This window comes from Ictidomys tridecemlineatus, chromosome 7 (genome assembly GCF_052094955.1).
Source record: "Ictidomys tridecemlineatus isolate mIctTri1 chromosome 7, mIctTri1.hap1, whole genome shotgun sequence".
NCBI classification, from domain to species: Eukaryota; Metazoa; Chordata; class Mammalia; order Rodentia; family Sciuridae; genus Ictidomys; species Ictidomys tridecemlineatus.
Genome location: NC_135483.1, coordinates 191,536,170 through 191,551,169, shown reverse-complemented (window position 1 = coordinate 191,551,169; position 15,000 = coordinate 191,536,170). Strand labels below are relative to the sequence as shown.

The following is a 15,000-nucleotide window of genomic DNA, read 5'->3' as shown; positions in this document are numbered from 1 at the left end:
GATAAGCCCCAGTTGAACACGTTGTATTATTGCTGAATTCTATTTGCTAATATCTTATTGAGTATTTTTGCAATGGTGTTTATGAGAAGAAACACTGGTCTACAGCTTTCCTTTCTTATAATGTCTTTTCCTGGTTTTGGTATTACATCAATGCTCATGTCATCAAATGAGTTGGGAAATGCTTCCTTCTCTCACATTTTTCTAAGTGTGTATGTAAAAGCAAGATTAGTTCTTCTTTGAATGTTTAGTAGAATCCACAAGTAAGTCAAATAATCTAGGCTTCTATATTTTCTCAATAACACATCTAAAAACAAAAAACAAACTTACTATGGCCAGGTAAAACTAATAATTTTTACACCACAACATGTTTTTTCTCACAGTATTCCATTTCAATTAATCACATCATTTCACCCATTTTAAACTTAAACTCGAAACTTAGCAGTTGTCTCTGATTTCACTCTTTCATTTACCCTCTGCCTCAAATCCATCCTCAATTCCTAATGGCTCTACTTTCAAAATATATTCATCCTTCTCTTCATCTTAACTGTCGGGTTTCCCAGTTCAGGCTTCCTAATTGGCCATCCCAATATATGACTGTCCCCACTATAGTCTACTCTTTTGGCTTAAAGCCCTCATCTGGACTTTAATTTCTTCCACCTTTAGATATTAACTGCAAAACAGAAAAACAACAAGCTGAATGTACTGACTATGGAAATGCTACCTATTTTTACAAACTCTTTACTACATAACTAGATCCAAGACCTGGAAAGTCATAAAATTATACATCTAGAAAAAAATTTAACTTTGTTTTATTGAATCTTAAAGGAGGTACAAATTCTTATCCAGGAAGCAACAGCACCAAGAATAGCCAAGTACCAAACTTGTTCTTCCAGATCTAAACAACAACAATCACCTTACACCCAACCTGGTCCCAAATTTTGGTCAGCTACCTATCCCATCTCCTTAGGCTTCCTGCTCAAACTGAGAGCACTCCTGACAATATTAGAAAAGGCTATACTTGCTGGTCTTATCAACAAGGTAGGTAAGGAACAGGGAAATAATGCAACAGACTTATTTACTCATGTTGATTTATTTCAGACATCTCCTGCGCAGGGCCAAGAGCAGGAAAGATGCCCAGCAACTTGGTCTTACTGTTTTAGCTACATCATCCACTTCTGAAAAACTCAACTGATAGTCTACCATACCCTCTCCCTTCCTGCTGTCTCACCAATCGACACTTCATTTCATACTCTGGCCTGCTCTAGAAAACTGCTATGGCCTGAGTGTCTGTCCCCTCCAAAATTCATATTGAAACATAATTACAAAAGTTATCTGTTAATGGTATTTACAGGTGATGTCCTCAGGAGGCAATCAGATAAAGTAATGAAGATGGGACCACCTGACTGCATTAGTAGCTTTACCAAAAGATTAACCCAAGTAAGTAAATTTGTTCAGTCTCACCATGAGCCACTTGGGACTCTACAGAGTCCCCACAAGCAAGAAGTCTTTCACCAGAAAGTCCCTCAACCACAGATTTCCCAGCCTCCAGAACTGTAAAAAATAAATGTCTTTTCTTTATAAAATTACCTAACTATGATATTCAGTTACAGCAAAGGAAAACAGACTAAGACACCCATCCAACCTACTAAGTACTCCCTTCCTAGTCTACCACTGTCATTCCTTATGTCAAATGAAGCCACTATTTCTCTTGTTATTTCTTTGGCACTTCTTCATTATCATGTTACTTCTTTATTCACTAAATTACCTCTAGAACTGCATCCTTTGGTTTAACCAAGCCCTAATATGCTTCTCTTTGGTGGACCTAGACAACATTAGCAAGGTTGATGCTTTTCAGAAAACAAGTAGTGACCAAATCAACCTATGTTCCCAGGACCTGGAGCCAACCTTTAGTTGCACTTTCAGGAATCAAGGAAGGGGACTATTCTCATACTAAGCAACAACTGGGAGTGGGAGGTGGACCTCAACTAGATTAGGAAAATTCACTCCCATATAAAACCCTGCTTGTAACTTCACACTAATTAAAATTATAATTAAATTCATATGTGTGACTAGTATATCTCTCCCTACCTGCGCTCTCCACTAAACTGTAAACTCTAGGAATGCAAGAACTATATCTAACCTGATCATTAGTAAAATTCCTACACCCTAGAAATACCTGGCACACAGCTATAATCAATTAGCTCCACTGGGTAAAAAAAAAAGCAGTTAATTTATGACTCAATAAAGCTCTATTATAAGGTGGTACTCTTGTGGTACATATTATATCTTTTCTGGAAAAGCTTATAATAAGATCTAATATTTCTTGAGTTCCTGCCATTCTAAGATTTTTTTTAAGGACTCCTTTGTTTTTTACATGTAGCCTCAATTAATCCTCATGAGAAATTTATGGAGTAGGTACTATGATTATTCCCATTTTATAAATGCAGCATTTAAGACAGAGAGGTTGCATAATTCATCAGCGATTATATAGAGAAATGACAGAGATGAGATTCAGACCCAGGTAGCCTCACCTAAAAGCCCACACTTCTCATCACTACAGTATATCTCCCCTTCCTGAAAAGAATCCAAATTCCTAAATACCAATGAATTAAGCCAAAATTAAACAAATTACATGAAGATAAATTCGGACTTATACACACATATAAGTCACCAGTTCCACCTGACAATTTGAAAAAAAAAAAAAAACTGATTCTTTCCAATGTCTGGCTCTTACAGTTATTTAAACCAACAGTCAAAACTAAAATCACTCTTACTTTTGAAATGACATACACTAGTGGGAGACTGAAACCCAAAACATTCTCATATTAAAAATGTTTTCTTCTGTCACTAAATGCCTATTATATCAAAATGCATAAAGACAATCTTTATCTGCCAGGGATGCCAAATCACCAAACTGGGCCTAACAGATATGACATGTATTGCCCAGATTTTCCAGGACAGGAAGCATGTAATTGGTATATTCCAATTACAATATACCATCTCCATGGTTTTGTCTTTCCAGATCTTGCAACATAGTTGTAGGGAAATAACATGTTTCAAGTTTGACTGGATCCTTCAAGCTTTTCTTCTAACCAAAAAAAAAAAAAAAATACCAGAAACCAATGCAAGGCTTTGTGACAGGGAAGACTGACTGGAAACCAATGTGACAGGGAAGACTGACTGGAGAGTGAGCAACAAAAAAATTCAAACTATTAGATTTCTGCCCAGCAGCTACTGCCTATTAAGTCCTGAACACTGTATAACATCTTTCAGAGGCTTGGAGACTGAGAGGTCTGTGACTCCCCTGGTCTTTGATGCTGCACTGGTGTTCCATGCAATGCAAAAGGCCCTAAGAAAAATATCTCTAATAAAAGAAAATTTAACTCACCTTCCACTGCTCCTCCGGAAGCAGTTTCACAACCACCAGATCCCCATTCAAAGCTCTATTACGAGCAACAACTCCATCGATAAAAATGTCTCGATCACCATCCTAAGTTGAAGACAGAAATAAAGGCACAGTCATCTCACCAGGGCTTGGAGCTAAAAGGATTTCTTTGGTTGAAGAATGTTAGACTCCATAATCTTTCCACTAACTTAATAGAAACACTAGTTCATAGCCACACACATATATAAGGGGAATTTAGTATCTTTCATTCTTCCAGAAACTCATACTAACTGTGTCTTTTCAGAGGATAAGAAGTCAAATGCTGATTTTTCTTATAGAAGGTGACAATAAATGGGTCTAGAAAGTCACCACTCAAATTTTTCTATGAGATACTGGATACAGATAAAAGTCAACACTTAAAGGGCAGACGGTGACTACTATAAACTTTGTAGTTAGCTAAAAGTGACATTTCAAAATCACCATGCAAAAGGAGGGGGAGGTTTAGTTGCTCAGCATTTTTATAGTTTCCAATTACAAACCATCAGATATCTCTTAAAATAGATTTTCTGTTCAATTTCCAATCTAACTAGAGGTTGTCAGCTGTGGCCTCCGATCTACCAAACCTGACCCCACCCTACTCCTTGAGCAACAGCTACCGTGTTAAGAGACAAGGAATTATTGCAGCTGACCTCATGATGAGCTTCGCCGGAAATAAAGAGACACTAGGAAATAGAGAGTGAACAACTCAAGTGTCGCCCATCACCATCCTGCTGCCTTCTGCAATTTACAGAGTGACATGATCCTGTCGTCCTCCCTGGAATGAAGAAAGCTATTTGGAGGTCACCCTAACCTATTCTCATGTGTCAAAACATATGCATGAAATGCCTCTTTCATAAGCAGCTTATAACCACCCCTTGGCAGCTCAGAGATATAAATGCTAGGATGATGATAGTGTCATCTTCCTATCCCAAGAAACCAAGGAAAGAAGGGCTGGGTTAAAACCCAGAAAACCTCCAACTATTCCACACTACTTGGCTCTGCCTTAATTCATTCAGAAGCTTGTAGCTATTGCCAAATCTCTTATTATAAAGATACTAAACTTGGGAGCTATTCAATATTAATGTTTGAATAATCTCTTTTAACTAACTTTTAAGGCCAAAAAGTTCAGCTCTGTATTTTGATGCCAGAAGACTTGTCCTATCCATCAGAAAAAAAAAATTTTTAAATGGATGCTAAGCATCCACAGAGGAAATATAATGGGATCTGGGGTAATCTAAACACTCAGGAGAGAGTATGAAGAAGGACAATCTAAGTATGCCATGATAGCCAAAGCATCCTCCATTGATGCAAGAGCTAGCTCTCTGTGGACCAGAAATAAACTCCACAGCTGCATAAAGGGTGCCTCCCATAACAAGACCCATAAAAAATTTCTGAGTTTCTTGGACCAATATAATTCAGAATAGAAACTGTGGTTAAAAAAAATATTTTTTTTAAAGGCAGGCTTTTCCATCTGATTCATTTTCCCCTTTTATCCTCTCCCCAAACAGAATATAAGACATCTCAATAATACACTTTTATCTCGATTTGCTTGAAAATCACATGACTCTATTCATACTCTATATTTTACTTTTATTGAGAACCCCCAAAAGACTAGCAGGGACACATAAGTGACTCATCCCATGTGTTTTGGATTTGTCAAAAGAAAATGAAAACTGATTTTCTATCAGTGGAAATTACAATGAACCTAAGTCAAGTTCCCTCAGAACAAAATAGTATTTGATAATCAATTCACTGTTCTTAAACTACTAAGTAGATACTTTGGCACAGCAAAACTATTTACCTGACATTGTATAAATTCATAACCATTTGGAGTAAAAATTAACCTAAATAATTTAATCAAATCTCTACTTGTTTTCTTTCCAAAACTCTTGATATTTTAAAGTTGTAATGAATACATAATATTTAATCCACCTCTTCATTTTACAAATAAGGAGTATGCTCCCCCAGAGTAATCAAGCCCAAGCCCACTGGCGACAGCCCCTGTACTTAGTGGTGGCTAAAGGGCAGGTATTTCTAAGGGGTACAGATAGAGCTTAAGCACATGGGATAAGATGCCCACATACATGCATGCAAGAACCTTCAAGGACTGCAAAGGAGTCATGAGAAGACAGGCAGTCTGGCTTGAAAAAGGAAGAGGGGCAGGCCAGAGGTGGACCTCCTGTGCATTTCAGCAAAGAGCTCCAAGAAATCTGAAAATCTTACATTTGAACAAAACACAGGTCCACTGAGGTAAAATTGGCAAGACCATGTCATGGAATATATTTTACTTAACTGTTTGTTAGTTTGATTTGTAACTTTCCAATATTTGATATAAGTTATACATGCCTCCTCTTATACTTTTGTCTTAAGCCTCACACCTGATAAGTAGAAACCTTATAGATTTAACTTAGGGAAACTCAAGACTGTGTACTCAGGGAGGAGAGAAAACTAGCAGTAAACTTTTCAAAATGCTGTAGTTCCCCTTATCACTCCAACCCATGAGTGCAAACCTCAGCGTGCACAGATGAGATTTGAAATCTGCTCAGTTCACAGGTGCCTCTCAGATTGAACTCCTTACTGCACTGAATGTAATTCTCATGTTAAAAAAATCCATGTTTTCACTCATATGGGATCCTAATGCAATCAAGTTCCTTCAATCAGTATGCCAATGAAAAAAAAATCATTCTAATGCATAGAGAACACAAGTTATGCAGAACTTATTGAGAGAGAGCTTATCCATCTCCATCATTATTTCTTAGGCAGCTTCCTAAGAAATAATTGTGGGTAATTTTTATGATTCCAGTATGTGATCTTTATCTTATGAGCAAACTCTGGAATGTAATACCCATGTAAGCTGCACTTCCACTGTATAATGGAACTGCTCCTGCTAACCCTCAATTCTATGACTCAAGTGCCATGGTCAGTATATATACTATGTTCTGTCACAGAAGAGAACAGAATATAATTCAGAATAATGTGACATTTCAGTGATGCTTTTTACTGAATCAAATGGGTAAGACTTGAACTTGAATGCAAATGCAAATCCTTGGCTTCCAAAGGGCCAGGGAAAAGGGTCTAAACAGAATTTGAGATAAGGTCTTAAGATTATTATAACAAAAAGAATAATAGTATCACTTTTGAAAGATATAACTGGACTTATAATCTGACTAAATTTGTTATTTAACATAATAAAATACATAACTGAAATATATGTATTTCATTTCCTTGTCTATAGCTGAAGTTGATCCCTTTGATTTCTTCGTGAAAAATCTAGAGCTATCCTGCTTATATGGCACCCTGAAAAGTTAGGCCAGGAATTCAAGAACACTGCCCTCCCAGCTTTGCACAATCAAGCCTTCTCCAGAAACCTACAGCTAATGATATGTCAGTATGAACTTGCTTTAACTAAACAGAACCTCTAAAAATGAATCATGAATATAAGAAAGGATTTAAAGCACCAACAGTAAAGAGCCGTGTTACCAAGTGCTATCACCTGCATAGAAGTAAAGTGAGAAACCCTAACCAAAAAAAAGTGTTACACATTATTTTTGGACAAATGTTCAGATTAGATCATGCAGTAGATCGAAAGTAGAGAGCATATTTGTTTAGGAAAGATTAACTTAAATCAGTGGAAAAAAACCATAAATCCTTTTAAGCTGTAAACCAAGGGCATCCAATTACACGAACTGGTGGGTAGTCTGCCTGGGGCCAGCTGCTCTCTGCAGCCTCCTAACAAACGCCATCCCTCTCATTTGGCCTGTGATTTCAAGATTGGCAGAAGGGATGGTGAACCAAAGGCAAATTTTGCTTATTTACATTTGAAACAAATTTTTCCCCATCCTCAATTTCATTTTACTACTCTGCTTTTTAGTTAAAATATATAATTTCAGTTTCAGAGCACATCTAAAAAATTAAGTGTGACACCAAGCTTATTATAAAGTTATTGAACTTACCGGGGAAGGAATGAAGGCTTCATGAAACTTCTTTGGATTGATTCTCAGTACACCCTTTAAAATGAAAATAAAATCTGTGAAAATCTAACTACATGTATATTTTTATTTTTCTATATGTTATTCTCCAATAAAAAGTTGAACAATTTGTTCTAGAAAACAAGTTAGCTATATATGAGACCCATTCATTAAATACATAAACATGATTTATGTTGACATGCACAACACCAAAACCCATGGAAAACTGAAAACTCAAAGACTGACACTTGCTGAGAACAGGCAAAGGTGAGGAAATCAGCAGAGCACAGCAAAGAGTGGGAAGGTGGCAATTGTTGGGATTTAGATGCCACCATATGTGCTAGTCTTCGAACTTACACCTTGACCTTAAGAATGAGGTTATCTGGGTTCATACCTCATTACATAATAGTTTTTTTTATTCTCCCCACTCTAGGAACTCTATACAATTGCTTGTTTCTGGAATAATTTTCAAAGTGATACAAGTTGATTTCATCCTGGATACTTAGCCTCAAAGAACTGGATGCATATGGTTTTCTGAGGCCCCTCTGTAGAGCTGAATGAGTCAATAATTCAAAATGGTCCATAACCAGCTCTTAATGCAAAAGGGAATGCTGGCTCCAAGAAACCAGGCCACCCAGTCAGCCTTCTACTTCATGTTATTCCAGCACCAAATCAGGATCTGCTTATATTTATGCACAGGGGTGCAGGTGGGGCCAATCTTTAATAGCAGTTCAGTGTTTTAGGCCTTTGCAGGAAGCTGTAAGGCTCCCCAGGTTCCAGCTGCATTTACAGGCCACTGGAGCACACGGATGGAAGCAGTTATTTTCCTAACAGCCAGATTCAATGGATAACTTGAGAAAGTGTTTTAAACAAAATTTCCCACTAAAGTGAATGACTCAAAGAAACATAATTAACAAAATAAATGAGGACATAAAATTAAGCAGAAAATAATTACTTTCTTTCACTGGTATACCACGTTTAAATTACAAATGTCCATGCCACAATATGCAATGTCATATCAAACAGACTACTACAAATGATTCTTCGGCCCCTAATTATTTATCAAGGATTAGGTGATAACTAATCTTGATCCTTGTTGTAAAGAAAAATGTACAAAATGTCAAAGTGAGGATTCAGTTTACTTTCAGCTGGAGGACAAGAAAAGCCTCCAGGAATGGGATCTAATCTGATCCCTGAAAGATGAGCAAAATCTGCAAGTAAATCAGAAGAGAAGGATAGTAGAAGGCACTGTGTTAGCAAAAGTGGGTTAGAGAGCCAACATTTACTCTTCCCCATCATGCTACAAATTCACTTCCGGTGAGAGAGAAGGGCAGGGAAATATGGCTGGCAAAGCTCCCCAAGGCCTCCCTTAACGATGCTAAAGCAATTCACTTCTAGGACAGCAGTTTCCTCCTGGGGAAGAGGAAAAATAAAACTTACATTTATCCTAAATATTCATCTACTCAATAATTCCTGATAACTAGTATGATAGGTGTCCGGTTGAGTGATACAAATACAGTGAAGAGTCACAGACAAACTCCACCCTTACAGAGCTCACAGGCTCAGCAAGGAAGGAGCCACCAAACAAATCAAAGTCAATTCACTGAAATTACATTTTCTGACTCCAGGCACTGTTTTCTAGCCTGAGCATGTTGTTGTTGTTGTTGTTGTTGTTGTTGTTTTTAATTCCTCTTCTTTTATCACCCCTCCCAGTTCAGTGAATGGTTTGCACATGAAGAAATAAAGAAGTGAGAACGCCCCCTGCTTTAAATGTGCCTTTAATTACAGAGCACTCAGAGAGGCCAAGGCTGGGCTCAGGGGGAAGAGACATGTTGCTCAAGGCTGCATCTCAGCTCTATTAAAAGGAAAAGACATTAAATAGACCTTAAAGATTTTACTCAAAATTCTCTGTCCCAGACTTTCATATGTATAAACATATAGGGAAGGATAGAAGTTGTGTTTCAAAAAAATTTATTTGATTGGAGCACAACTCTTAAGAACTGTATCTCAGAAACAGAACCTCTGAGAGTTCAGATAATAAAGAGAAAGCTCCAACAGGGTCCCACAGCAGACCAGGGTGGTTCCTACAGCCTGCAGAGAAGCTAGCAGCACAGTTTGTCAAGAATGATCTGTCAGAAGGAAAGGAAGAGAGAGTGGATGGGAAAAGGAAAGACAGTAGAATGAACTGGACATAACTTTCCTATGTTCATATATGAATACGCCACCAGTGAAACTCCAAATCATGTACAACCACAAGAATGGGATCCTAATTAGAGTAATTTATACTCCATGTATGTATAATGTCAAAATACACTCTACTGTCATGTATTTCTAAAAATAACACCCCCAGAGAAAAGATTTGTCAGCTGCAAAACATATTCAGCACATGCTGTTTAAAAGAGAAGTGTAATACTCTCATTCTCCTGTTTTCCCAACTATCCCTAACCCCATCCAGTCCCCCATCTCTCATCTGCCTCCTAAACTCTCCTCTAGCCCTGGAATTTGATCAATAAGGATCCTGCATCTTTCATCTCTGCTGTGAATGCTCCTGCAGTTCCTGACTGGAAACCTAGCTGTCCCTTGATGTCATTATTTCCCTTGAGTGCTCTCAGGAATCAGGGGAAGACTGTCTTTTCTTTGCTTCCCTGTATGTCTTAAAAATTATTTGTTCCTTCAATTCACTTTTAAAAAACCCCAGGTCCTTTGAAGTTCATATCATTAGCTCCTGCTACATTTCTTTGGTGCTACCATCTTCAAACTTTCCAGCCACAGCTCCAATTCATTAGTGTGTTGACTGGTAGCTCACTGCCTTTCCTTTCATCTCCACATTTTGGGGACTTTACATCCATATCAATGACTAGGCAACCTAGTCAATCATTCTAGGTACCTACTCCATCTATCCCAGCCACACTCCTGCTACTTTCTCACACATCCACCACCTATATTCTGTCATCACCATTAATTACACTACTTTCAAACACAAGCCAAAAATCACATTTTCTGATCACACTCTTCTGTCCTTCCAGCTCAATTACTGTAGAAACCCCACTTCACAATCCTTCAGTTTCACCAAGACCTCCAAGCCATAGTCTGACCACCTTTTCATTCACTATCTTCCCTTTCTTGGCTACCTAATTGACATGGCCTGCCATTATTCTTTACCCTCACAAACCGGGTCCCCTCTTCCTCTTACAGGCAACCAGTAAAGCCCTCCCCCAACTGACTCCAACTGTCTTCCTTATCCCTGCCTACCCAAGGAACTAAATGGCATTATAGAAAAATACTACACAACTGGGTTCATTTGCCTAACTTGGCACTCACAAACATACTTTATCTGACTTATACAATGTTTGAGAACATCTTGAGGAATTTCACACATAAAAAATATGTAGTTCAGATTATCTTGAAAAACTATAAGATCCAGCAGCAGCTGTGGACAGCTATCTCCACATGACAGCAACCACCTGAGCTGAGTAACAGATGCTCTTCTGACAATAATAAAAGCAATCTCAAGTACCACCACTTCCATAGGTGTCCTCCAGGCCACATAATGTTTTGACAGCTTTATTTCTGTGAACTATTTAACCCTTACAACAACCAAGAGGTATAGACTATTATATTCTTTTTTGTGAATGAGAAAACTGAGGCACTGAGAGGGTGAGTCAACTGCCACTGTGGTACTACACTTAAGCCTGGGCAAACTGGCTACAGAATCCCAGCACTCAACTACTGCAGGGCCCATGTGCTTGCCACCAGGGCCTCTTCACTCACCCATCTTCCCTCCTGCTCCCCACAGGTCAGCACACATACTAACCCTCAATCTTCCTTGTCTTGGTTAATGACCACATCATCCTTAAGCCATTCTGGCTTCCACCCTTTGCCTCACTTTCCACATCTCATCGGTCAGAAGGTCATGTCAGCAATCACTCCCCATCTCCTTATTTCTCTCCCTCCTCACTGCCACCACCCTTGTTCAAGTATCCATATGATCTTGCTTCGATGGCTTCCTAAGTGGTTTCCCAGCTTCCACTCTAGTCTATAGCCAGAGAAACATTTTTAAGACATGAAACAGATCATGTTCTTCCTGCTTAATACCCTTCAATGACTTTGCATTGTCCTTTGAATAAAATCCAACTCCTCAGACCCTCCATGACTTGGCTGCTGTCGAACTCTCCAACTATTCCCATGTTGTAATTCCCTCTGTTCACTTATGTTCCAGCAGGCTTCCTTCTTGTTCCTCAAAACACCAACGCTACTTCCACTTGCTGACCCTTCTGCCTACATTCCTCTCCCTAAAGCTTAAAATGCCTGACTCCTTCTCATCCTTCAGATCTCAACGCTTCTCACAGAGGACTTCCCTATCCCCCTAAATAAAGTGGCTCCCCCCAATTATTCTCTCTCATCTTTCTTATTTCCCATTTAACAATTAACATAATCTGTAATTTCTTTTGCATTACTTTAGTTTCTTTCTGCCTATCTCCCCTATCTTGCTCACTGGTATACATGTGGTGTTTACTAGGTTGTCAAGAAACATTTCTTGTGCCAATTAATGTCTGTAGAGTTGACATTCACTACTGCCCCTGGTATTAATGTTATGAGTGCCAACCCTCCCTTCTGAATGACTGGGCATTCCACTGTAATGTCACCTTTATTCTTCTCATCCTTAATTTACACCAAAGTATTTTCCAGCCGAATTCATGCTTAACAAGGGGTCCTAGAAACTAGCCCATCCTGTCCTCTGTCTTCCTGGACTAGGATTTATTTTTTTATTACTTTTATTTTATTTATATATTTTTATGTGGTGCTAGGGATCGAACCCAGTGCCTCACACACGCTAGGCAAGCGCTCTCAAACCCAGTGCCTCCACACATGCTAGGCAAGCTACCACTGAGCTACAGACCCAGCCCCCTGGACTAGGATTTTTTTCAGAGGCCAAATAACAATTCATACCAATATTACTCCAGGTGAAACTCCTGACATGGTGCCTCAGCCAAAGCACCCTCTGGGATCTAAAACAGCCAATTCTACCATCTTCCTCCTTGGTCATCACCCCAAACTGAGGCCTCTTCTAGACTGTCTATCACTCTCATCTCTCCCAACATTTCCTATAACAACTTCCCAATATTGCACCTGTGGAGAACAAAATGACATGGGCTCTTTGATGTGAGAATCTATTTAAAAAAAAAAAAAAAAAAACCTTCAAAACTACGTGCACATGATCGTGTGTTATTGCTGATTAGTTCCAAACACAAAAGAGAGATTTCTTTGGTCACAGTGGTCTCTTCTTCCCCACATAGGGAAAACCAATGAAATATCAAATTATTAGTCAAGGTATTGAAAATATATTATTTTAATCCTGTTTTAAAACCATAAAATCTCTTAGTGAAAGTTTATTTTCTCTGTTTTGGGAGAAAGAAAAGTTAACAAATATTTCAAAGTATATCTAATACACTTAATTTTCTCCAACAGCATTAAAATATCCTTTCTTACCTAGTTTTTTACTTTACACAGCCAGACCTACACACGGAAAGTTTATATCCAAAAGCAGATGGACTCTATTTCTCTGCCTATGAAAATCTTATTTACAGTGTTATATATTTCACACGGTGACCTCATATCTGGAACCCATTCCTCTCCCCATCTGCAAAGAACAACTGTTCTCACATGTGGGGGGAGGCTCTGGCTGCAGAGTCTCATGATGTCACAGGCCAGGAGGAATCACTTACTAACTCCTGGGAATGAGAGTTGTTATATTGATCAGATTTTTTGTTTTAAGATGAGCGAAAAGTCACTTCAAAAGCAAAAGTTAAAAGACAGCAAAAAGAAATACCATGGAAGAATACTGTTCTTACCCTGTCTCTCTATAGGTATAATTCTGCAACCAAAATTCTAAGCTATTTATCTCTCAAATTATAACAACTGAGTTTCCTTCTCACTTTTCTTCAAAAGATAATATCTTGACCTTTAGGCAGATAGTAAATATATATTCGACCTAATTTTTTACTAAGCATCAGCCAAGTGCCAGGCTCTAGGCTAACCTTTGGAGTAAGATATGACCCTGCTACCACTTGACCGCAGGTCATTATGGAAAAGTGATAAAAAAGGAGAGGTGGTGATAGTATCTATTATTTAGATGTACCTTCAGCTGCAAACACAAATACAGCAGCTGGGCTTTCATAATGAGAGAAAATAGAATATGGTCAGTATTTTTAAGTGAACCATGTAGCATGTGGCCATATTTCTGTACTAATCCAAGAATTATAAAACAAACTTAATTCAAAGAATAGCTAACCCTCCCTTCTTCTCTAGCCTTGTTACCTGACACCTGCCTTATATTTCACCCCCAAGGAGATCTAAGCTGCCTTACTACACGATGTTCCTCAAGTTCATGTTTTCATTAATGCAACTGCATCTCCACATCTCTGTCCCACACCTGCATCACTCATCCAATAGGCCCAAATTATCATCCTCAATACCTACCAAAGACATCACCTCCTAGAACAGACCTCTCCAGAACCCCAGTCCTATTCCCCCCAGTATCCTTCCCATACACCCTTGGTCACCCTTCTATCTCAGCACCTGCCATTTTATCCTCCAACCATCAATTCACATGACTGCTTCCCTGTACTGGGCTGCAAGCTCCAAGAACAAACCACAGTCATTTCAAAAGTAACCAAGCAATATGCTCCTAACCTTAACTGTTCCAGGTTCACAGGGAATGATTAATAATGTCTACTCCACCAAAACACTGGGCTAGCTTGTGAACACATTTTGTACAAACTCAAAAGCAATCAACAAATATTGTCTATTATTTTTCACTGTTTTTTTTTCCCAATCTTATCCATTTTTCTCAGACATTCAGCATCTTTGTGCTTCAGGCAAACCAACCTATTCAATGTTTGACATATCCAAACCCTACTTCCCAGTCTGCTTTAGTGCCTCACACTGGTACCTCCACTTGAAAAGCTCTCTTACTTACTCAAAACTTCTCTTCACTTACTCAAACTGCCCAGGGCCTGCCCATATCCCTTCCAATAAAGCATCCCTAGGCAACAACACTGGAAGTAAGGGCTCCCTCCTCTCAAATCTCAGGGCATTTTGCCTATCATTGTCTTGTGGTGCTTATCACTTCTAAATGCACTTCAGGTCTAAGAAGCAGTAAGCCCTGCACCAATTATATGCTCATCTCAAAGCATGCAGCACAAACAGGAAATAGCTGAATGAACAACAGATTGCTTTGGTTCCACATATTTAGGGAATAGCCTGCCAGTAGTTTTAAGCACCTGGATAAGTGCTCCTCTCTTCAAGCCTTCTGAAACCGCCTCCTTGGACATGTAGGTCTCAAATATGCTCCTTTTCTTCCCTCGTGTGGACTTGTTCTTCGACTTTTTGTCACCTGGCGAAGCACCAAAACCATGGGGACCAACCACAGAGGACACACCTAGAAACATGAGGCAGCAATCAGCTCTCTCCTCAAACATTTCTGTATTTTTAAAACTGGAGATATTATGCTTATTATTATCATCATTCTTATTATTTATAACGAACAACAAGAGAATGAAATTCTTTGATGATGAATTCAGTCACAAAGAGGAGAAAATGGGTAAG

General features: G+C 38.7%; 1 protein-coding gene across 16 annotated transcripts in view; it reads right to left on the bottom strand.

Moving 5' to 3' along the window:
- Positions 1-15,000, bottom strand: part of Dis3l2 (DIS3 like 3'-5' exoribonuclease 2) — a 339,632-nt gene that overhangs the window by 273,853 nt on the left and 50,779 nt on the right. For 15 of the 16 annotated variants that reach the window (XR_013424398.1, XM_078018215.1, XM_040268004.2 and 12 more), the window contains 3 exons: positions 14,676-14,833; positions 7,378-7,431; positions 3,389-3,490 (listed from right to left, as the gene is read on the bottom strand). Coding sequence is in view for 14 of the 16 variants with exons in the window: in XM_078018215.1 (XP_077874341.1) it covers positions 3,389-3,490; positions 7,378-7,431; positions 14,676-14,833 (314 nt within the window). In the remaining 2 variants the exon portion in view is untranslated. Of the gene's footprint in view, positions 1-3,388; positions 3,491-4,074; positions 4,200-7,377; positions 7,432-14,675; positions 14,834-15,000 lie in introns of those variants that run through there. The other variant, XM_078018216.1, reaches the window with a different exon arrangement.